Genomic DNA, 25,036 nt, shown 5'->3' with positions numbered 1-25,036 from the left:
AAAAAAAAAAAAAAAAAAAAAAAAAAAAAAAAAAAAAAAAGATGTCACCTGCTGGCTTTGGCAAGGCAGAAGGAGAGCATGCAGGAACGTGCTCATTAGCTGAAGCATAATGGTGACACCCACAGGAGAGGGGATAAAAAGATGGTAACTTCCAGCTTTAGCAAGATGGGGAGAGCAGGAAGATGTCACCTATTCCTCTGATTCTGTAGGATAATCTAGTAGGTCTGCCCCACCAGACCAATGCTTTGAATTAGGAAATGAGTCCTTTTACCCAAATTCTGAGTGGTTTTTAAAGGACTACTTCTGCATTGGGCCCAGGATGGGTGAATCTGCACGTAGGCTCTTTAAGGAGCTGAATTTGATAGTTCATAGATCTCCATTTCTTTAGGGCCAGTTACTGGAGTTTTTTTAGTTTCTGTGTTATATTTATTTGATTTTTGTCATCTTTCATTCCTTACATTGGTATCTGCACATTTGGCTAAACAGTCTCCTTTTCCAGACTTTATAGGTTCACCTTGACAGAGACACTTCTCCAGATAGCTCAGTTTGGGTATCTGGATGTGTCTGCTGATAATGTCCTTGGGCAGGTGGTACCTGCTATTAGGGTCTATTTTTGGTGAGGCAGCTGTTCTAGCTCTGAGTGTGTACCACTGGCTGAGAAGAGTTAGATAGGACTCCTGGCTTGGTTTTTTACTTGGCTTGCCCAAGTGAGATTAGAGTGTGGGCTCTCTGGTTAGGCCTAGATCAGTCTCTGGTTAGACTTATTAGGTGGTTGGGATTTGGTACTATACTCAGCAGTAGATGAAGCTTTGAATTAGTTTCTTTGCCCTAGCAGGACAGTAGGAGAGGAGTCAGGGCTTGCACATCTCATTATTTGGTGACTGAATATCCTAGTCAGCTGAGGTGACCCATTTCGCTCTGCAGACGGAGAAAGCCATGGGTTGTGCTCTCTATTCAAGTGCCACTATGAGCAGAGCTATTGGATGGAATACACAGTTTATTGTGTGCTCTAGGGTAAGATTCTCGGGTTGGGCAGGCTGAAGCCAACATTCAGCAATAAGTACAAATTAGTTTCCTTGCCTAGGTTCAGTGAGAGAAACAGTTCCAAGTCCACTTAAGTTCGTTGTTTGTGGCCTTGACTCAAGCTGCCCCATGCTGAAAGCTCCCTGGCTGAACAGGACCACTGCCTTTCTTCGGGAGCAGTCAGCTCTATCTGCCTGCCACTCATTTTTGCTGGGTTACACAGCAGCTTCTGGGTATCCTCAGCAGCCCTTTCTGTCTGATGAAACCAGGGATCATGCTGTGCAGCACATGGGGCTATGACTTAGCTCTCCTGTGGGTGGACCACTCTAGACAACTTCCAAGTTTTCTTAAACAGGTTTTCCCATTGAGAGGGACCAGGAGCTATAGTGAGCAGTGGTGAAGCTATGAATTAATTCCCTTGACTGGGCAAAGCAGGGGAACCCTCTAAACCGGGTGATATATTTGCTCTTGGGGTGAATCAGCTCTGCCCACCTCCCTCTTACCTTGAGCATTGCTGGTGTTCCCTGCCTGTCAAATGGTGCCGGAAGCCATGCTTTAAAGTGGTAGGGCTATGACTTAGCTCCCATGCAATGGCATACCAGGTTCCAGGGCCAGAAAATCTCCCTGTTTAAGTTCATCTTACTTGGGTTCCCTTGTGCATGTATGACGGGGCCTTTTTCTTCTGCTATTTTCAGGATTTTCCCTTTGATTTTGGATTTCGGCTATTTTTTTCTAAAGATTTTATGTATTTAAGAGAGAGAGAGAAAGAACACACACAGGGAGAATGAGAGGGAGAAGAAGACTTCCCACTGAGCAGAGAGCCTGATGCTGGTCTCAGTCTGAGGACCCTGAGATCATGACCTGAGCCAAAGGCAGATATTTAACTGACTGAGCCACCCAGGTGCCCCTGGATTTCAGCTATGTTACTACGATGTATCTGGATATGATTTTTATGCATTTATTTTACTTACAGTTTTTTTGAGCTCTTGGATGTGTAGATTAATGTTTTTCATCAGATTTCAGAAAGTTTTAACACTTCTAATATTTTTTTCTGTCTTTTTTCTCTCTCTCCTCTGGTAAGTCCCATTACTCATATGTTGGTGGGTTTCTGATTTTTTTCTTTTTCTAATTTAAATCTACTGTTGAACTACTCTAGCAAAATTTTCATTTCAGTTACTGTACTTTTCAACTGCAGAATTTTCATTTGGTTCTGTTTTATAGTTTCTATGTCTTTATTGATAATCTCTATTTGAAAAGATCATGTTTTTATACCTTTCTTATTTGAGGCTTATTTCTTTTAAACATATTTATAATAGTTGTCTTTAAGTATTTATCTGTTATGTCTGAGATTTTTGCCCTTTCAAAGGCAGTTTCAAAGGCTTACTCTTTGCCTATACTTTTGTGTTTCTTTGCCTCATAATTTTTTGTTGAAAACTGGACATTTTAAATAGTATATTGTAACCACCCTTGGTTGATCTCCTTACCTGGACTTGTTTATTTGTTTAATAACTTAGCTAGACTATTTTAGTAAACTTTATTTACCCCGCATTGGGTAGCCTCTGGTATTGCTCCTTAAAGGGCAAACTTTTAGCCAGGTGCTGTCACCCTTGGAATGACAGTGATTTTAGAGCTCTTTGAGTGCTAAAACTCTTTGAGTTTCCCCTTTTCTGATTTCTTGTTAGGCTATTCTGAAGGTATAACACCTATTATTAACTTTCACTAATTGCCATCTGACTACTCTATTGTTTTCAACAATTCCCTGGGAAATAAATTGCTCCACAGTGTGATCTTTTAAAATTGAGCTCTTTTCAAAACTGATCTTTGAGGTCAGTTTTTGCAGTTTCTTCAGATCTCAGAAGGGCTCTTCTTAGCCGTCTCTTTTGGTTCTCTCTGATAAACTTCAAGATGGTTTAGTTTAGCTTTCTACTCTCTTAGAGCAACCCTTCTCCTTGTGTCTATCACTTTCTGAGGGCAAGAGCTATCAGGGTTCCAGTATTCTCTCCCTGTTGCACCTGAGTTAAAGCTTCTACCTTATAAGTGAGTTCTGAGAGGAGGAAGAGAGACCAAGTTCTCTCAGACATTCTTGCTTGAAATAGATTCTCTAAAACATGGATCCAGGCTAGGATATTTCTTGCAATGACTCTGTAGCCCTTGACTGGAACTAGGTAGGGAAGGGATCCTGTGTTTTCTCAGTTTTGCCTTATTGGATTAGAACTTCTGGTAGTCTGAACTTAGGTCAGGGGAGACAGAGAGAAAAGAGACAGTGAGTTGTTTAAATCCAACATTGTCTCACTGTTCTTACTGAGCTATAATAGATTTTATTGAATAAATATTTGTTTATTTGCTGTATGCCCTTAGGATAATTTCCAGAGATTTTAAATGGTTGTCTCACGGGGGAGAGGATCCACAGAACTCCTCACAACTGTATCCCAGAAACTGTCTCCCTAATGTGATTCCATTCAAAGCTACTATTTTTCTAAAAACTCAACAATGATTGTCCATTCCAGTGACCTATGCCAAATATATTCTTGCCTCCTTAAGCATACTTCTGACTGGCTTTTTGTACCTGCTGTTTGCTCTGCTAGAATTTTTGTTTCCTGAAATTCCCACATTATCTTGTTTCTTTTCAGTATTACTGTCCCAATCCAGCCTGTGTGAAAAGCAATTCACTCATATCTCTAGTGTTTTATTTCTGTATTATCTATCTCTACTTAATTTTTTTTAAAGATTTATTTATTTATTTGAGAGAGAGAGCTGGCAACAGCGATAGTGAGAGAGAGAGCAGGAGCAGGGAGGAGAGGGAGAAGCAGGATCTCCACTGAGCTGGAAACCTGACAGGGCTAGATCCTAGGACCCTGGGATCATGACCTGAGCCAAAGGCAGATACTTAACTGACTGAGCCACCAAGTTCCCCTATCTATCTCTACTTTTAAGAGAATATAAGCTTCATGATATTAAGGACTTTTTTCTCTTCGCAGAGCACATATTGGTTACTTTCAGAATGAAAGATTTTCTTTGAAAATCCCTTGTTTCTTTCTTCTTTTGGCAGTTATTGACCACTAACTACTAACTAGTTAGTAACCACTAACCATTAATATGAAAAATTGTTTTCCTTGGTTAATTTTGTTTTACCTCTGCTAATTAATAATAATGGGGACTGTTACCTTTTATAATTTTTTTTCAGTGTTCCAAGATTCATTGTTTATGCACCACACACAGTGGTCCATGCAATATGTGCCTTCCTTAACACCCACCACCAGGCTCACCCAAACCACCACCCCTCTCCCCTCCAAAACCCTCGGTTTGTTTCTCAGTGTTCACAGTCTCTCATGGTTTGTCTCCCCCTTCGATTTCCTCCAACTCACTTCTACTTGGTTCATCACTTTAATGCAAACAACTTTACTATTTCATTACATAGAATGAGTGTTACTGACTTCTGCACTGGAGCAGAAAAGTCAAAAGATTTCATACTGGTTATCTTATATTTCTATAGATAATTTAGTCATGTTCTTCTTGCCATTATATTATAAAATACATAGTTAAACACGAGTACAGAATTGTTTGTGGATTCATATCACCAGAGATTTCTCAGCACTCATTCATTCCTTGGTGAAGGTTGATGAGCAAACCTTAGTGCCTAAGTAGTTTTATATAATAGTAATTTGAAAACAAATATTACATTAAATTTACTACCCTGTTTTCAAAGGTGTACGTGAACTCATGAGTAGTTTTCTTTCCTTTCTTTATGGCAAAAAAACTAAATGACAATTTTCCCCCCTTATACTCAGCCCCTTGTTGCTGTGCAAAAAACGCCAGGAGAAACTTATTGGTGAATGTGAAACAAAATGGATTTACATACACAAAGGATATGAAGACAGGCTCTTTAAGAATCTCTTTTTACAACCTGAAACTAATATAATGGGAAAGCTTACACATTGGAAACATGTAAGTATAATTAGTTTATTACTTATCTTTAAAATATTTTTATTTAAGATACTATAGCTATAATTTATGTAGCATTTGTAAAATCTCTTCATTCTCTTTTAAATATTTTCCATTATATTGTTAATATTCTGCTTGAGATTTTCTCAGTGAAAGAAACGTCATATAATAACAACACAAATATAATTTTTGTGGTGTGTAATTCTTAATACAACCATTTTTATATTTATGTTTTGTATATTTTTCTTGTATTGATTATTACAAGTAGTTATTAACATTAATGTAAAAATCTCTACATAGTAGTTGAAAACTTAAAAAAGTAGTTTATTAAAGACTGATAATACTGTATGTATTCATTCATTGTTTTTGCTAAGTTATGTATTGCTTTGAGGACACGTTGAAAATAGAAGCTTTTATTTATTGAGTGCCTACTATGTATCAGGCACTGTGCTAGATATTTTGCATGTGTTCTGTAATTTATTCTCCACAACACTGTAAGATAGATATTTTTATCTCATTTTTATAAATAGGGAAAGTAAGGCTCTGATGGGGGCATAATTGAGTGGCATTGCTAAAACTTAACTTCGGGTTTTCTGACTCCAGGATTTGTGCTTTTTTTAATCTTTAGAGTTTTTTTTTTTTTTTAATTTGGATATTATATAATGGTAGAAATGAAGACTTGGCATTGTGTTATAACTAACTAGAACAAACTTTTAATAATGTGTAAAGCACTGTTTGTGGTAATCTTCTTCACAAATGAGACTGTTTCTAAGTAGCTTGCACTACAAATGTTTCCATTATATTAACATGATTAGAAAGGACTACAAAAGGTCCAGACTCTCATTAGTCTGATTTCAGTGTTATTGAGAACATGTATTCTAGAAATAGCACAGGAATATCTTCAAGCCCTTAAAACCCACAAAAAAATTACTCATTGAATTAACAATAAAGGTTTAAAGGCATATGTACCCATTTAAAACTTTTTCCTCATTAGCACATAGTGCCCACTGTATTAATTTGCTCTATATGATACTATGTTTTATAAAAGAATGATGCTCATTTGAAGTGTCTTTTGGTCCTCTATGTAGAACATAAACTCACTAATTTCAGGCATGAAACCTACTTTTTTATATGCTTTATGCAGAGGAGACTTTCACTGACTATTGCATATGGTATATAACCAATTGACAATGATTTGGGTATATATTATGTATTTATAAAATATTTACACACATATACATAGGCATATATCCAAATGCAAAATATTATGTACATATATGGGTATATATGTATATATGGGTATATGTTGTTATGGTAAGTGACTACTATGTGTACATAAATAGAAATAAAATATTCATATTATAGAGACATTTTATTTAATATCTGTGAAGTTTAGGTAGAATATATCACTGTCACAAAGTATCTTGAATGTTAAGAAATATTGGAAATATATTCACTATAAGGAGTTTTCTAAAGCTCTTTAATATCATTGGTAATTCTGCTAACCATGTCACTATTAATGTTAAGAACTATTCTTTCATATTCTATAAATATGTACATTGTCCTATGCTTTTTCACTCTTTATAGCTACTACTTATAAAACATTATAGAAGTTGCTCAGTTCAATTTCTCAAGAGTAATTGAAATTATTCTAACTTGTAAGATTCATCTTTGAGTCTTTACTTTTTCTCTATAAAATTGTTGTTCCATCTTCTGGTGGCTTCATTTGTAGTCTCCCCTTTAGCTCACTTATTTGATGTACTATTCTTTTGTTATTTTTCTTTCTTACATATCTAGTCATTAGTGACTTAGTGCTTGGTTAATTAGAAACTATAGTGAGAACAAGTGATGCCGTAGAGTGCCTTAGAGAACCTAGGATCCAAGAAACATTTAAAAAAGCTGAGAAGTAGGGGAAAGGGAGGAAGTAATAAAATACCAGTATTTAAGACTGGGAATTTATTTTAAAAAGTGCTATGATCAAATAATGGAAAGGATTAGCAAAGAGAGGAATTCAAGTTTTAATAACTAGATAAGTAATCAGTATCTGTTTTTCTCCTGTTTGGGGATGGAAAGAGGTAGAGGAGTGAGTTCAAGGTACATTTATTTAAGAAATGCTGTGCTACAAAGCTAGAAGTCCATATAAGCATCCAGAATTTATGGTGCATGCTTAAGCTATTGAAGGAGATACAGAACCAAAAGTCAGGATTCATCAGTAAGGAATCTGATTTAAAAAAAAAAAAAGTGGATCAGAGGAAATTGAGGATCTGGAACAATTGCTAGGGACATTATTTACCCATGGCTTACGTGGTCAAATGGTGATTGGTCCTTTTGCAGAGGAGGAACTTAGATACAGAATTATGATGGTCAATTAGATCAAGTTTTGGGGAAGCTTATATATTATAATGGATTTTAGGGAAATTTAGATACTCATGATGGATTTTGCTAGGATACCCTAGAATACTTGAAATTTACTTTGACGTAGTCAACCCTTTTCCTCAAAGGTTATTGTGGAAAATATATGTCTAGGGAGTAATAGCAAACAAAGCAGTTTCTAACTGGGATGTTGGCCTAAAATTCCATTGAAAAATTTTAGTAATTTTGGCTAGACTATAAGATATTCTTCATTATTTATGCTTTGTTAGCTTTGTATTATTCTTTCACTTATTTCCTATATTGCAAACATAAATTTTAGAAGAGATACAGTATGAGAGAGAGTCACACCCATTGGAGCAGAAAGGGAAGAGATTCAGAGGAGAGGAAAGCAATTTGCCATGTATTTATCTCAGAGGCAGCCTAGTTGCTCCCTTTTCTCCTACCTACCCTGACACCCTCACATCTGAAGCTTCCTTAAGCTGGCTTAGTCATATGTTGTTAGGAAGGAGAGAAAGCATCTCAGAAAAAAAAAAAAAAAAAAAGGAGTGATGGCCAGGAATCTTAAGTTTCAGCCTCATGGAAAGAAAGAACAAATCTGTCTTGTAATCTCAATCTTCTTTGACAGCCTACCTCCTAGAATCATGATCTATTTTTATTTCTTAGAACTTGAGCAACACCTTCCCTTCTTGAAGCATGGAGGTTGGAATTACATAACCTTTGTTTTGACACATTTTCTGGAGTGGGTGGATATGTTCTCGCTAGCTAGCAACAAAATGAGGAGAGGGATCAATAAGGCAATCCAATCCAATTTTTCTGGAAAGGATTTCTTACTTGGAACCACTTTTAATACATTGGATATTCACATATTATACTCCTTTATGCCATTGTATGTTTCCTGGAGACACTGGACATAATCTAATATGGCAGTCATCTATACTAAGGTAAAATTTGCTTTAGATAGCTGATTTGGTTGAAATTTAGAAAATTTTTATTGATTTTTTTTCCTTGCTTCCAAAACTTTTTCTCATAACTAATGAGTATACACATGCCATATTGAACACCATTTTCATAAAACAAAATAGAACATGTTTTCAAATACAGTCCTCCTCTGAACCTTTTCCATTATTATTAAATACATTTTCCTAAAGATATATAGACTTTCAGATTGGCTTCTTTCACTTAGTAATATGCATTTATGTTTCCTCCTTCTCTTCATGGCTTAATAGCTCATTTCCTTTTATCACTAGATATCATTTCATTGTCTGGGTGTACTGCAGTTTATCCATTCATCTATTGAAGAACCTCTTAGTTACTTCCAAGTTTTGGCAATTAGGAACAAAGTTGCTATAATCATCCCCGTACAGATTTTTGTGTGGACATAAATCTTCAGGCTGTTTAGGTTAATATAGTGGAGCATGATTGCTGAATCATATGGTAAGAATATATTTAGTTTTGTAAAAATCTGCCAAGTGTCTTCCAAAGTGGCTGTACCATTATGCATTCCTACCAACAAGGAATGAGCTCTCATTCATTGCTCCATATCTTTGGCAGGATTTGGTGGTTCCAGTATTCTAGATTTTGGCTACTCTAATAGATGTCTAATAATGTCTTGTTGCTTTAATTTGTAATTTTTTAATGACATATATTTTCATGTTTATGTATATCTGTATATATATTGCCATCTGTATAACTTTGTGAGCTGTAGTTCTCTTTTTACTATTAAAAGATGAGTTGATTTATCACATGTCCTATGTGAGTTAGAGGAAAGAAAAGGGCTCACCTTAATCAGGGCTACTGTGCAGTGTACAAGTGCATTTACATCATCGTCTATGTAGATGATGTTCCCTGGGGTTCTGCACAGCACAACTTGCATGGAAGGATGAATTTGCCCTAATTTTATAAATCCAAGTAACTAATCATATATGAGGATTATTTTTGTGTGTGTGTGCACCTACTTTAAATTCAGGTAAATATGGGAGTAGAGCGAGAGAATAAAATAAAAATAAATTAAAAAAGAATAATAACCAGAATAATAATATTACATGCCAAGAAATACTGAATTTACTTTTGCCCTCTTTTTCTAGCTAAACAGTAAGTGATAGTAAGCAAATATAGGGAGGGCTGATCTTATATTGGATTCAGGAGATATGGATTTGGTCACCTCATTTTAATTATATGAGGTGTTAAAAAGAAACTTAAAGATAGATATTTTATTTTTAAATTTCATTTTTTTGTGAAATAAGAGTGCTTTTTTATACTGGAAACTGATCTTTATTTTCAATGTGTTTCTGTAATGTTGTTCCAACTTATGTAATTCTATAAGAAAGAAGCTTTGTGATGATAGTCTTTAAAAATTGCCCTTTGTTATTGTCTGTCATTTTGAGGCCCCATCAGCAATTCAGTTCATTTCAAATGGGTATCTTTTGAATATTTACAATCTCCTTAGTATTGAAAGAAACTCTGAAGCCTTAGAAAATTGTAATCAAACATGTTCTATTCTGGAACTTTTAGGAAGAGAGGGAAGAGCTAGGAAAAACTCACTGGGTAGGGACCGATGTATATAAAGTATAGAACTGAGAGAAGTATACAAATTCAAATCTATTTTAGTTGCCTACATCTAATGGGTCTGACCAAAAGACATGGAGTTTTCCTGAGTATTAAGACTTCTGGGAAATAGTGGCTTTTAGTGGTAGGTGGAAGTATAAGATATTGGAATAGTACATAGGGACAGATGCTAGGGTTGCCTGAGGCTAAAGTTAATTTAATTTAAGCTTAATTCAGCCCTCTTTTAGGTTCCAAAAACCCAATAATGATGGTTCAAAAGTGAAAGTAAAGCTTAATGACCTCATCAATACTTAGGGAGCTAATGTAGCCATTTAATAAAGTTTTGCAGGTATTTATTGTGTGCTTTTTAGGTATCAGGTTCTCCACTCATCACTAACAGTAAAAATAAATAAAGCAGTGTCCCCTTTAATCGAAGATTTTACCGAGACTAAAGAGAGAAGACTTGGAACTAGATGAATAATATTAGGACAGAAATATGCAAGGATAATATTACCATTTGTGGTTTCTCAGATGCAAGGAGTGTCATTAGCTGAGAGCTCCAGCTTTTAGTTTAGTTTTTCGTTTTTTTTTTTCTTCCTTCAGGGTCCAGCTCTGCTTTCAAGTCTAGGTCACACTATTTTCTTTAGGCAAACTCCAGCCAATTAATGAGTAAGGCACTATTATAAGGACCTGGCCATTTCTACTCAGTGTGGGATTTTCAGACAGACAGACTTTGCTTCAGAGTTCCAGGGTGGTTGGCAGAAGCTTTCCCTGATTAATCCACTTCCTCCATTTTCCTTTAACAGGTGTTACTTCCCAGTAAACCATTTGCACACTTAATTCTGACTTGGTATTTCATTTCTGGAAAAACCCAACTGTAACCATTTATTGTGATTAGTGCCGTAAGATTCGGACAGGAAGATTTGAAACCAAGCAAGTGCAGAATAAATTTTGAAAAGCAGCAAATGAACACTATTTTAATACAAATTGAGGTGAAAACTTTAGGAGTTGCCAAGGTCAGTAGGAAAAAGAGAACTGAGCAAAGGATTCACCTAATAGCATAACCCATCTAGAAGAAGTAAAGAGATAGAAGCTATGAAGTGCTGATAGTACTGCTCAACAGATACTTTGGTGCATTGAAGTGAATAAAGGAGAATTAAATGACTTAAACCTGAGATAGATAGAAATTAGGAAAAATTTATAAGGAGATTCTTATAAGTTATGCCAGATGATAACTTCATTGGTATCTCCCCCCCCATTGGTATGTTTTAATATCAATAATATACAATAATATTGTCTCCTAGTAATCACAAAATAATTATAAATACAAATGTAAATAAAATCCCTTCATTATTAATATTTCTCAGTAAAGTGTCTGTCTTTTCTATTTTTGAAAATTATCTTTTTTTCACAATCATAGCTCCATCTCAGCTGTTCACAGAATCTTCACAGATCTGCATGCTACTCTGACATTTTAGAACCTGTTAGAGAACAATTGACGATATATCTATAGATTTCCTTTTGTTAAAATATATAATTTGGATATAATCTTTTACTCTGTGTAAAAAGACACTGTGTACACACTTCCACAGACTACAATGAGTATTTCTGCCTGAAGTATTTCCTGGAGAGGCAAGAAATCTACCTGGTACCCTTCAGCTTGGCTCTCTTCATTACTCAGTTTCTTATCTTTTTGGGCAACTGACTCAGAGGAGAAGCTTAATTTTATACCAAGCAGAAAACTGACTTACGTTTATGCCCTTCAAGTATTTTCATTTGCTTTATCACCACGCACTAAGGATGGCCATAATTATTGGGTCACCTGAAAGTTCAAAACTTGAGATTTTATGCATTATCCAGATCTTGTTTTTCTTTAGGACTGTTCATTTATATCTCATGGTATAGCCTTGAGTTTGAATGATGTGGACAGTATCCCCTCCTTGGGTAGATATGGGCTTTGATATTTTACTCTTGACCTCCTGAGACATCAAACATATAATTTAGTTTGTAAGTTGTTTTTTCCTGATCTACAAATATTATTAGAACAAAAACAGTATTGAATATTGGGTTTACCTCTCTGGGATTTTGATTTCTGATAAATCTTTAAATCTGGATCATTGACCTGGTAAATCCTAATTTTCTTGAGAAATAATTCCTGTTTTTTGAAGACTTTAAAAAAATTTCATTTGGCTTTTTTGAAATTCAAAATTGGCCCAAATTTCTATTCTGCCAATCTTGGATGTGGTTGTTTTGGCTTTCCATATTTTCTATTATTAAATAACTAGTTCATTTTCCTTTGATCTGTTAACCATCTTCATTTATTTATTTATTTATGTTTTTAAAAGTATATTTTAAATATCAAATCTTTTTCTTTATATTGACTTTAAAATTTAATTTTAAGTGTTAATATTATTACAGTGTTTCCTTTTTCCTTTTTTATTACTTAAACTCAATTAGCCAACATACAGTAAATACATCGTTAGTTTCAGATATAGAGTTTAATCATTCTCATCAGTTGCGTATGACACCCAGTGCTCATCACAGTATGTGCCCTCGTTAATGCCTATCACCCAGTTACCCCATCCCACAACCCATCTCCCCTGCAGAAATCCTGTTGGTTTCCTATAGTTAAGGGTACATGGTGTTTCTTCTTCCTATCACTACCATGAACAGTCTATATATTTTATATTACTTTCTGAGATTTGGCAGTAGTTAATTTGTATTTTAGGGAATATTAATTACCTAACAATTGTCAGTACTTTTTTTTTTTTAAAGATTTTATTTATTTATTTGACAGAGATCACAAGTAGGCAGAGAAGCAGGCAGAGAGATAGGAGGAAGCAGGCTCCCTGCTGAGCAGAGAGCCAGATGCGGGGCTCGATCCCAGGACGCTGGGATCATGACCTGAGCCGAAGGCAGAGGCTTTAACCCACTGAGCCACCCAGGCGCCCTGTCAGTACTTTTTTTAACAAGTTCTAATAACATTTTATTTCCGTTTTTTAAAAATATATATTTTTATAGGTTCTTGTTTGTTCTAGGTAATCTAGCTTGAAACTTGATTTGTTATAATTCCATAGGTGCTGCAAAAAATTCATATTTAGGATTCAAAAAGAGAAAAAATATATTAAAAATATATTAAAATCTAGTTAATAATTTCAAATGAAAGTTAATGATAAATGTGTTGTTTTGCACATTTTTAGTTATTTTCTGTTTCAGTTTTTTCAAATGTTAATATAATTTGCAAATTTATTTGGCTTTTTCCTTACATTATTAATTTATCATAACACTAAAATTGTTATAGTTTTTTAAAAACTTGAATCCTAAAATCACCTGTAAATTTTTAATGATTTTTCTCCAGTCTCTTTTCATTATATTAATTATTTTGGGTACTTCATATCTTTGACATTTCATTATAACTCCGACAAGCACTACTGAAACTGAATTGTCAACTCTACAATATTTTTTATAATATCTCTACTGAGATATAATTTGCATAACCTAAAGTTCATCCTTTTAAATTATTCGATTCAATGATTTTTAGTATATTCACAGACTTCTGCAATCATTACCATTATCTAATTCCAGAACATTTTCATTGCCCCAAAATGAAATCCCATACCATTAGCAGTTATCCTTGTGGGCCCTTGCGACCATTAATCTGTTTTCTATATCTATGAGTTGGCCTATTCTGGGCATTTAATATACATAGAATAATAAAATATGTGGTCTTTTGTGTCTGGCTTCTTTCACTTAGCATACTGTTTCCAAGATTCATCCATGTAGTAACATGTATCAGTATTTCATTCATTTTTATGGCCAAATAATATTTTATTGTATAACTATGCCATATTTTGTAATCTATTCATTAACTAGGTTGCTTCCAGTTTATGGCTATTATTAGTAATGCAGCTGTGAACATCCATATACAAATATTTGTGTGGACATATTTTTGAGTTTTCTTGGCTAGATACGTAGTAGTGGAGTTGTAGGAGGATGAGATGGTAATAAATTTTTGAGGAAATAACAAACTGTTTTCCATGGCAGTTGTACCATTTACATTCATATCGTCAATTTATGAGAGTTTTAATTTCTCCAAATCCTCACTACTTGTTATTATCTGTCTTTTTGATTATAACCAGCCTGGTCAGTATGAATTGGTGCATTACTGTGATTTAAACTTTTATTTCCCAATAACTAATGATGATGAGGACATTTTCACATATTTATTGGACACTTGTATGTCTTCTTTGGAGAACTGTCTATTCAAATACTTTCATCATTTTATAATAGATTTTTTTATTATGCTCAATTAGCCAACATATAGTAGTACATCAATAGTTTTTGAGGTAGTGTTCAATGATTCATTAGTTGCATGTAATACCCAGTGCTCATCACAACATGTGCCCTTATCTGGTTACCCCATTTCCCCACTTCCCTCCCTTCTGTAACCTTCAGTTTGTTTCCCAAAGTCCAGAGTCTCTTCATGGTTTTTCTCCCTCTCTGATTTCCTCCCATTACCATTATGTAGGTTGTCTTTGACTTTTTAAATTTGAAACACAAAAGCTTTAATTTTGATAAAACCTAATTCATCTCTTTTTTTCCTTGATCACTTATATTTTTCATGTCAAATATAAGAAACAATTATCTGAACCAAGGTCTTAAAAGATTTATTTCTATGTTTTTTCTTTTTTTTTTTTTTTAAGATTATTTATTTATTTATTTATTTGTCAGAGAGAGAGAGATTGAGAGAGTGAGAGCACAGGAGCAGGAGAGCAGCAGGCAGAGGGAGAAGCAGACTCCCTGCTGAGCAAGGAGCCCAATGTGGGACTCGATTCCAGGACCATGGAATCATGACCTGAGCTGAAGGCAGACAGTTAACTGACTGAGCCACCCAGGCATCCCTATTTCTATATTTTTTTCTAAGAGTTTTATAAACTCTTAGCTCTTATATTTAGGCCTACAGTTCATTTTTAGTTTATATAGTATGAATTAGGAATCCAACATTGGGGATATCAAGTTGTACAGAACCATTTTTTTTTTAAAGGAAAAATGAAAACTCATCCTTCTATTGAATTATCTTGATATCCTTGTCAGAATTCAATTGACCATATGCAAGGGTTTGTTTCTGGACTCTTAAGTTCTATTCTATTGATCTATATGTCTACCCCACACAATAACTTGGCATGCAAAGTTTTGTTACTTAAATAATATACTATTGAAGAACAAGGTCCAGTATCCTAAGAACCTTCAGTAGTATAATTTGATTATTGTAATTACTATTTAAATCTATTACCCTATATTTTTTGTTTTATATCATTATACTCACATTAAAAAAAATCAATATGTAAACTCCTCCCACCTGTACAAATGTTATATTACTTACCTCCAAATTTTTTGAAAGTTTGCAATTTTAAGATTCATGCATAGATAGAAAATCCGATATGAAGAGCAAGTTTCTGAGAGTTGACAAATGAAAAGAATATTCAAAGGCCTTAGAAACAATTGATGGTTTATCCATCCATAGAACACTGGTTTATTCCACTGGTAGTATAGTATAGATTTCATGACCTTTTTAATCATAAAAGCAGCTTTCCCTGCATATTTTAAAGGCAAAAGATATATACATAAGTTTATACATGTAAATAAGTATCAATATAGCTACCTTATAAGAGTGTTAAAACTTGGTTTCAATTTCTAATTTTATGTTCTTTAATGCTTTTATTTTTCCACCTTAGCATGCTTTAGGGAAATGAAGAAGAGTGGAGTTTTTTTGGTCTTTAGGAGTTTGTTGTTTAGGGCACTTGGGTGGCTCAGTTGGCCGAGTGTCTGCATTTGGCTCAGGTCATGATCTCAGGGTTCTGGGATCAAGTGCCACACTGGGCCCCTTGCTCAGTGGGGAGTCTGCTTCTCCCCCTCCCTCTGTTTCTCCCCCTGGCTTGTACTCTCCCTCCCTCTCCTTCTCTCTCTCTCTCAAATAAATAGAATCTTTTAAAAAATGAATTTGTTTAGATGAGATAATGATGACAATATGTCTGTATAGTTAAGTGTCAGATGTATGGTGGAACATATAAAAAATTTAATGTCAAAAAAGAAAAGATCAAGGGTAACATTTAAAAAATATATCAACAAAGCTGTGAAGATGAGACTTAGCTTGGAAGATATGTGAATGGAAACGAAACTATCCTAACTATACTAAGAGATTTATGAGAGGAATTGTGGAAAGTAAAGATGGGTAGGGCTGGGTAGGATATTTTGATTTTCATACCCATAAAGATGGGTAGGATATTTTGATTTTCACCTTTGTGCTTAAAATGATTATTTGGCAAGCAATAGTCTCTCTACATTTTAATACCATATGTGTTGTTATACCTGTGAAATTACTTAGAATCAACAAGTTACATTTGTTATTCAAACTTTTGTATAGATGGTGGGTGACCAAAGGTTCGAATGGTTATCTAATTGTTTTATTTATGATATAAAGAAGAGAGTAAAGAGTGAAATCTTATAGCGATCAGACTAAAGTTTTCTTGATAGTAAAATATCATAGAGAGATGACAAGGAAATGTAGGAAGGTTTCCAGAAGAAAGATGAAAGAGCATAATAGAGGCTGTAGATTTCAGAGCCTTTTAAAATTTTATTTCATTTTATCCTTTCAGTGTTTTTTTCTCATTATTCTGTTATAAACAGTATACTTCAGCTGGTTCAGTCTCCAGTCTCTTTGTTTATTCTTACTGTTTGCCACATGATTTCCTTATGTAAATTAAGCATCATCTCCTTTTTCACATCTGCCTAATTCATGTTCCCATTTTCTTCAAGATGCTTTACAATGAGCTCAATCTTCTGATGACATTTACAGTATTTACAGTGGCATTCAAATTGGAACATTTACATTTTATCTTATTATTCACAGGAAAAGGTATTTTAATTAAAGTAAAACTGTTTAGGTTAATTAAGAAAGAGTTTGGGCTTGACCACTGAAGTAGTACAGGAGACACAGAATGGTTATGGTTTGAGGAACTAGCAAAGGAGAGTCAGTTTGGTAAGTAGCTCCACATCTAATGAGTACTGTCACTTTTATTCACCATCACATGGCTAGCAACAATTGATGAACTACTGTGAAAAGCTTAGCAACATTGAAATTGGGTCAGGTTGAAATAGAAAGCTGGTATTAATGAGATCTGTCCTCAAGTATCAAGGCCTAGACACTGTGTTAAAGGACTGTCTTAAGAAGAAAACTGGTGTCAGAGATTGCATTGCTGGAATGAAGTCTTGGGAAGTGGCCCAAGGCAGATGTCAACTTAGAACTGGGAAACATGGTGAAGGCAAATAGAGTGATGAAGGCTCAGAAGGAGATAAAAAATTAATTACCAGAATTATGTGTCAGGCTTTGAGCAAATGTAAATTAATAGGGAACTCTAAGTATTGCTCCAGAGAAGCTAATTGTCTCTTATCTTAGGCCTTAGAATTGGAGAGTGGAGTCTGTATTTGAGGATTTAATAGCTCCAAAGGAGGGAAAGGGTGATTACCCAAACAGAGTGTATCTCATCAGCAGCTTTTTCTTCAAGACAGAACCATTGCTGCCTATTGTGAGAGATTCCAGTATTAAAATTAACTATATTTGATCTTGGCTGCTACGAATTAGCCAATTATTGAAAGCAAAGTCTTTTCTTTTTCATAGATAGAGCTGACATATAAAATTTTAGCATTGTTTTGTGTCTTCCTTTCAATTCACCTCCATTCTAGCACATTGCCTTCTTTCTACAATATACCATCAAATCTCTGTACATAAAGTAGGCACAAAAATGCCTTCATTCATTCACCTTAAGTTCTTGGCACCAAGGCCAAAACCTCCTTCCCAGAATCTCTTTACTTATTTTTCTGTTTAAGAATGTGGTTGTTCCCAGAATTGTTCCTCTCTATCTGTCTGTCTTCACTTCAGCTTGCAGCATCAAACAAAAGAATAAAGTCCCTGGTAATGTCCCAGTACCAAGATTTGGTCTTTTTCAATATTAAGTAAGAACGTTTTCCTGATTTGACTGGAGTATTGTTACTATTATTTTTCTTCTGTATGTTTCTACTTAAATTTATTTATATGCTGCTTTCTTGGAAAGTGACTTTTATGTGGATGTCTTTACTCTAGGAAAATAAATCACTTTATGACAGGTTGTATTTTATTTTGTTTTGCCATCCTTTATCTAGCACAGTGAAATGCACATAGGAGGCACTTAACAAATATTTACTGATTGAAAATACTATTTGTTGCATTTAAAAGAAGTATAATCTGAACTCTACTCATATTATTTTTTATTATAACTCATGGAATAATTTTAGTATATTTTCTTAAAATATTATTCCACCATGCTACTATGAAGAAAGTAGCTAACAGAAATCTGTTTATCATTGAGCTTTTTCTATGTGGACAGGAAGAAATAAGGTCATCATTGAAAGATGACAGATGAAAGTAAGATGCAAGTCAAAAATAAAACAGTGCAAAAAGAACTTACAAAGTTATGAACTATGTATATAAACCATTTTATTGCCAGTGCTGTTGCACTAGAACTTAGAATACCTTTCAAAGATAAAGAAGATAAAGGGCTTACGCCACACTGTGGTCATTATAATAAAATTCATTATTCCAGAAATGCTATAGGCTGATTATATAAACAAACTAAAAATAAATTATATAGATAAAATAATGAATTAATTTTTAATGAATGATTAAAGAAAATGAAAATGGAGATCCTTAACTTTTTGCAGTATGTTTCTTTTTGATATAATTAGAGGTAGAGTACTTGGAATAGGGGCAATTGATCTGACTCACTATGCTAAGTAATTTTTTCCCCCAGATCTTAAGAATGTTGATAAATCTTGAAAATACTAGTTCAGAGACAATATTAGAGTCTAATACAAGATCCATTTTTTTTTCAATTGGGGCATAGTCTTTGTGTGGGAAGTAATGGATATTCTCCATTGCTAAATATATAGGAAATGCCCATACTCATTTCTTTTTTTTTTAAAGATTTTATTTATTTATTTGACAGAGATCATAAGTAGGCAGACAGGCAGGCAGAGAGAGAGGAGGAAGCAGGCTCCCCGCTGAGCGGAGAGCCCGATGCAGGGCTCGATCCCAGAACCCTGGGATCATGACCAGAGCCGATGGCAGAGGCTTAACCCTCTGAGCCACCCATGCTCCCCTCCATACTCATTTCTTAAAGAAACTTCTCAGTGAAGAGTAGATGTAGGAGAAAATATATAAAAAGCATGTCTTTCCTTTTTAACTTAAACTTTTGAATTCATTGAAATGTAAAAAACCTATCATTCATACTTTTAGGTTTCTTGCTATCACATAGAACCATGATTATTAGAATTCATGAGCACCTAAAAGCAAATCTGGAGCTTTCTGTCCTCAAGGCAAAATATAATATTTGCTGACTATCATTAACTAATGGTACACCTCAAGAGTTTAACTGTATTTTTTTCCATCTTTAAACTTTATCACTGTATTTTTCTTCAGGGTAAAAAAAAATTATGGGTCAATTTTCACTGAAGTGGGCTGGATTTATGTATTTACCTCTCGTCAGTGTCAAAGGAATTGTGCCCATCATTCCCTGGACAACAGGATGAAAACCTGTCTCTGATTGGACACTAGGGATATCAGCTGTACACACAAGATAAGTGTAAAGTTGAAAAGAGAAATACATTTAGTAATTCATCCAAGCCAGGATATTTTAACAGTTGAAACTTGCATAAAAATGATCATGAAATTATTTACTTCCTTATTCAAGAAAGTTAATATTACCATTTTAAAATCCAGTGAAACATACCATCATAAAAATTTTGCTTTACAAAACTGATAATTCAGAATTTTCAAGCTGTCCATCTTTTTCTAATAAAAAAGATAACAAAATCAATAAAATGACCCATTTTTTACCACTTACTTAGAATGAATTTTTATTTGTTCAAGGTAAGAGAGTGTCTGTTTCTATGTATTTCAATATTGGTCTGTGCTTTGAATGACAAAAATTAGTGTTTTATGAGTCATCTAGAAATTGACATAGAATTTCTTATAATAAATTTAAGTTCCATGACTTAGAAAATATTAACTATCACACTGCTGCTTTCTGGTCTATTGGGGATTGTTTTAGAGATATTCCATCTAAGCATGGGTGTTTAATGGCAATATTCACCTGGAAAGCATGGAGGGACTCATAGTAAGTTGCAGGCATTTTTTTATATTTCAGTTGATGTTTAATGAATTTAAAAATTCTGGCAATACCTGCTCTAATAACTTACAGTCCTAAAATAAGCCTGTTTGTATCTTTTAAAGTTTTGGTGACTACAGTTTTGAGTCCTTTTATTCAGCCACAGCAATACTGGACCTCATGTAAATAATAAACTCTGGACCATACCTGAAATATTTCCTGTAAGTGCAGTAGAGCTGAGGTTGTTAAAGAAGTTGTGCTGAATACTCTGAAGTCAAGCCAACCCAGAGATTTGTACTGGGCCTATAGCACTTTCAGGATGGCTAACCAGGGTCGGTGATAGCACTTAGTCAGTCTCTCCCCCTCCGCCCTGCAGTTCCTAGCACATATGTAGCATTCAGAAGGAAAGAACATAATTAAACTGCATTTGAAGCAGTCATTTTAGCCCTTAGTAGTGTAATAAAAGCTTATATGAAGCAATATTTACTAATATTTTAAACTCCCAAATGAGTATATTACTCCCAGTTGCAGGAGGCTAAAACTTCAATTTCAGAAAATATTACCCAAGTAATTCTTATTGAATCAATTTGATAGTTTATCAATATGTATGCATAAAGCATATTTAAGTTGGTTATAAGGTGCTTTACTTAGAAGCACAATTATGTATATGGTTACTCTGTTAATTTATTGAGGATTTTGTTTGTGTGTATGTGCGTGCGTGAGAAAGGGAGAGAGAGAGAGAGAACTGCTTCCTTGGATTCTAAACCCTAATTTAAAACATACACACTCTCTAAAATGCTGGATTTGCTTAAGATACTTAGGGTAAAGGAAAGCAACCTAAAAATCAGTAAAATGTTGGCAGTCTCTATCTGTTCTTTTTTCTCTTCTGATAAATGTGGGCATTGTTAAATACCCACAGAAATATAGACTCTTGAGCTATATATGTTACTAGTAAGGAAAAGTTTTTTTCCTTTCTTTAGAAAATTCTGTTTTGTTGCCCGTCATTAAATTTTACACCACCATATGAATTTGTCTCATTTGGTGATCACTTAAGCAGTATTAACCTATACTGCTAATATATACCCTGTCTCTTTTCATTTCAAAATGATTGGATTTACTGATTTAAAAATATCAAAACTAAATAACACATGAGGATAAATAACACATGAGCCATTAAAGCCTATGTTCTCAACTATCTCTCTCCCTCTCTGTGTCTTTGTCTCTGTAGATATCCTCAGTTTCAGTTTAATCAAATCACTTAATTGGAAACAAAGTTTTTCTCACTTTGAATTTCTTATCTTGCTTCCTGTGTTTTCCATATCTACAAAGAATATTAATCATTAAATTATGAAGTATTTCAAGAAGTCTACAATTTAAGTATTCACAAAATAATAGCTTTGTACTGATGCCTAGCATGGTGCCATGGATGTAGTTGGCACTCAATACATATTTGTTGAATAAACTAATCAAATTTCTCAATCCTTTTTTGTTATTTGTGAGTTGATACTGCAACAGAGGTTGAAGAATCCAATCCAAAAAATGGTGCAGGGATATCGAGATAAGTAAACCACAGACCCAGTCCTCAGAGAGAATAATTTCTTCTAGGGGTGAGAAATGTACTTAACTATGATATAAGGTAGAATGCATAAGTGCTTTGAAAGTTATAAACAAAATAATATTTGTAGAGTTACACACTTTTAAAAATGTGTAACTTTAGGTAAACCATATACAGAATTATTCTAAATTATTACTATGTAATACATTGGCTATCAGACAGTATAATCAATATGTTAGTAAAAAATAAGACTTAAAATAGAATTGCATTGTCATGTAAATAAGTAAATATATATTTAATATGTTAATATATAAAATATATATAATATACAAATAATGAGACTTTTAAAGAAACATAAATCTGTATACTGTAAAAGTTTTCATGCCTTTTACCTACTCTATCTAATACCAATTATTATTATTAATGAACTAGCACTATGTTCTCTCAACTTGAAATTATAACCTATTCTAAAATCTTTATGGAAGTTTGCAGCATCTCTTTTTACTGGGTTTGACAACCGCTACTAGCAAGTATCCACAGGAATGTAGCAGACAGAGTAGGCCTCAGTAATTTACACATTGGCACCTCTAATCTTGGTAATGATGGACCTTAGACCTTAACCATTCTTTAACTGAGGGAACATACCTATTATTCTTTTTTCCCCATGTGTTCTTTAAATGGACATTTGCAGCAAAATATAATATTCAGTCACCTTCATTTCCCATGGCTACTTTTTGTATAGAAGAGAAATGTCACATTTCTTTCTCTATCTACTATGTGTCCTATATTTGTTTATCCAGGTCATCCTTTGTGAATTCTCTTCCTCATGTGTCCAGAGTATTATCATTTCTAGTCATCTCTGTTAAGATAAAGTAAGATTGGGAACAAATACAAGATAATAACAGTTTTTCAAATAGCAGTTAAACCTGTCAGTTGCTTCTACGGGACTATTTTAAAAAGTAATTTTTCTCATAAAACTTTATTTTAAATCATTCCCCCTTTTCCATGTTTTTTTTTTTTCCCTGTTAACCATCACTTAGTCTTAAAAGCAGAGTTCAAGTGTATGTTATCCTCTCCTCTGTTGAAGTTATTGCTTGTTAAACTTAATGAGAGGCTATGTAGCCAAACAGTGGAGTTAACAGTTTTCATTCAGATGAAAAAGGGTAACGTTTTTAGTTTGGGTTTTAGCATATTATTAAAGTTAGCACTTTTAAAAATGATGTCTTAGCTGGGTATAGGAAAGGGAACAAAAGGAAGAGAAAACAGGTGGTAGGATACCAAAGAACTAATGATTCTAAAGAGGTTTTTGAGATAATCCTTCAAATGGAGCCTCCTTACAATGACCATATATAATGTAGACAAAGCAAATACTTGGTCAATTATAGTATAAATAGTATACGAATAGATAATATAACATTGAGTCTCTGTTAATCTGCTTTGGTTAAAGACTTATAATATGCTTTAAAATTAAAGGGCTCTGATTTGTGTAATACATAATCTGAAAACAAAACTACAGTCTTAGAATACTAACTAACACTAACTCAAACTGTTTAGGGTTGAAAATGAATCTTGATTTTCTGAGACAGAAGAGTTTAGTATAAAATATTTACCCTTGGTCTAGAAAGTAGAGAAAATTGTTGCCACTGTCACCACTTCTCAATTTTTAAATGTTAATTATCATCTCTCTTGGGGAAAATAAATATTTGGTACAGTCATCCATCTGATATTTTACAAGCATACTTAGTTTGTCAATTATAGGGAGTTCTATAGCACCTCAGTTAATCTATTCCAATTTTCAGTAATGTTCTGAAAGTTTTTTTCTTATGATTATGTGAGATTAATATGTCTCTCCCAGCTTTTGTAGCTATTATAGATTATTTTTTCCTAGCTTTTCTACAGAACTGTCAAAGGAGAGCTCTTTCATTGCCATTTTGGTTCTCTGGTTTATTGTGATGTAGAACAACAGACAGTAGAGTGATGTGCCCAAGTAGATGTATAATTATTCTTACCAGATGATTATGTTTATGCTTTTTGTACATGTAACATGTTGAGGAATGGTTAAGTAGAAGAGACTCTAGAAAATTAAGAGTTTAATTTGATGTACATGATGAAAAAGGGGATGAAAGAGTTGTAAAAGTGTTGCTGAGTAAAAAGCTTTGGAGTAACTGTACAGTATGGAGATTTCAGGGTTAAAAGAGAAAATGTTGGAAAGTGTTATTTGGGATAGAATCCTTTAAAAAAAAATGCAAGCTAGGAATTTGTCTTTAAATTATGTCTGGCCGGACTCACTCTGAAAAGGGAGTTTCACTTTGTGGTATATTGAACCAAAGTTCCTAAACCTCCACTCATTCCTTCTAGTACTTGTCTTTGCTACTATTTATTACATATTTAGCATATAATTATTGAATATTTGCTGAGTGTCAGGGGCCATTCTTGGCACTAAGTAAGGAAAACAAGCAAAGTCCTTACCCTGATGAACTAGATGGATTCTAGGAAAAAACAAAAAGTGAAAACCAAGTTATAATCCAAGTGAACAAATCTGTGATAAATGTATATAAAATAAATAGGTTGCTGAGATAGAGTAATAGGAGAAGTTCTAGTTCTCATAAAATTGCCATAGAATGTTTTTCTGAGGAGATAAAAGTTAAGACCTGAAGGATGAGAAGCTCGTCATGAAAAGTGTAGGAGTGTATTCTAGATAGAACAAAGAGCTTGCACAAGGACCTGAGGCCTGGAGTAGATTGTTTTGAGTTGGGTTCAAAGGACTGAATGAAATCCAATGTTGTAAGAGTATGATGAATAAAGTCAAGGGTAGAATGAAATGAATTTGACTATGTGACCCAGGGCCATATTTGCTGGCTTTTCAAGCTCATAGTAAGGACTGGCACCTTGGACAGCAATCAGGAAATGTAAAGCTAAAAATAAACATGATCAGATTTATCTTTTGCTAAATGTAACTGAATCTTGTAAGATCTGGTGTCAAGGCAGAAGCCAACAGAAGACCATTTGTGGTTAGAAGGGGTGACTATAGCTTAGACTAGAGAGGTAATATAAAAAAGGAAGAGAAGAAGACAGATTTGAAATACATTTAGGAAGTATAATTGTCAAGATTTGCTGATGGCTTAGATAAAGACTAATTGAAGAGGACTGATAGATGAATTTGAGTTTGAAGAAGCATTTACAATTGACTGTTACATAATTGATTGCAGAAGAGTAGTCTACATTATTTTTGTAATACTTTGTTTAATAGAACTGGACCCAAGTGAGAATAGCAGTAATATTACTTAAAGTAATGTTATATTTTGATAATGTGTTGATATTATGTTATGTTATAGTTATTCTTGACAAACTTCATTTTTTTAAAAGATTTTATTCATTTATTTGACAGAGATCACAA

General features: G+C 33.9%; 1 protein-coding gene across 1 annotated transcript in view; it reads left to right on the top strand.

Moving 5' to 3' along the window:
* Positions 1-25,036, top strand: part of LOC111143607 (leucine rich repeats and IQ motif containing 3) — a 169,511-nt gene that overhangs the window by 74,307 nt on the left and 70,168 nt on the right. Inside the window, exon 5 of the mRNA XM_022497440.1 lies at positions 4,812-4,968. Within this exon, the coding sequence (XP_022353148.1) occupies positions 4,812-4,968 (157 nt within the window). The remainder of the gene's footprint in view (positions 1-4,811; positions 4,969-25,036) is intronic.

Source organism: Enhydra lutris, unplaced genomic scaffold (assembly GCF_002288905.1).
Source record: "Enhydra lutris kenyoni isolate GAN:26980312 unplaced genomic scaffold, ASM228890v2 scaffoldscaffold9, whole genome shotgun sequence".
In the NCBI taxonomy this organism is placed as follows: domain Eukaryota; kingdom Metazoa; phylum Chordata; class Mammalia; order Carnivora; family Mustelidae; genus Enhydra; species Enhydra lutris.
Note: the sequence above shows the minus strand (reverse complement) of the source record. Positions and strands in the feature narration are given on the sequence as shown.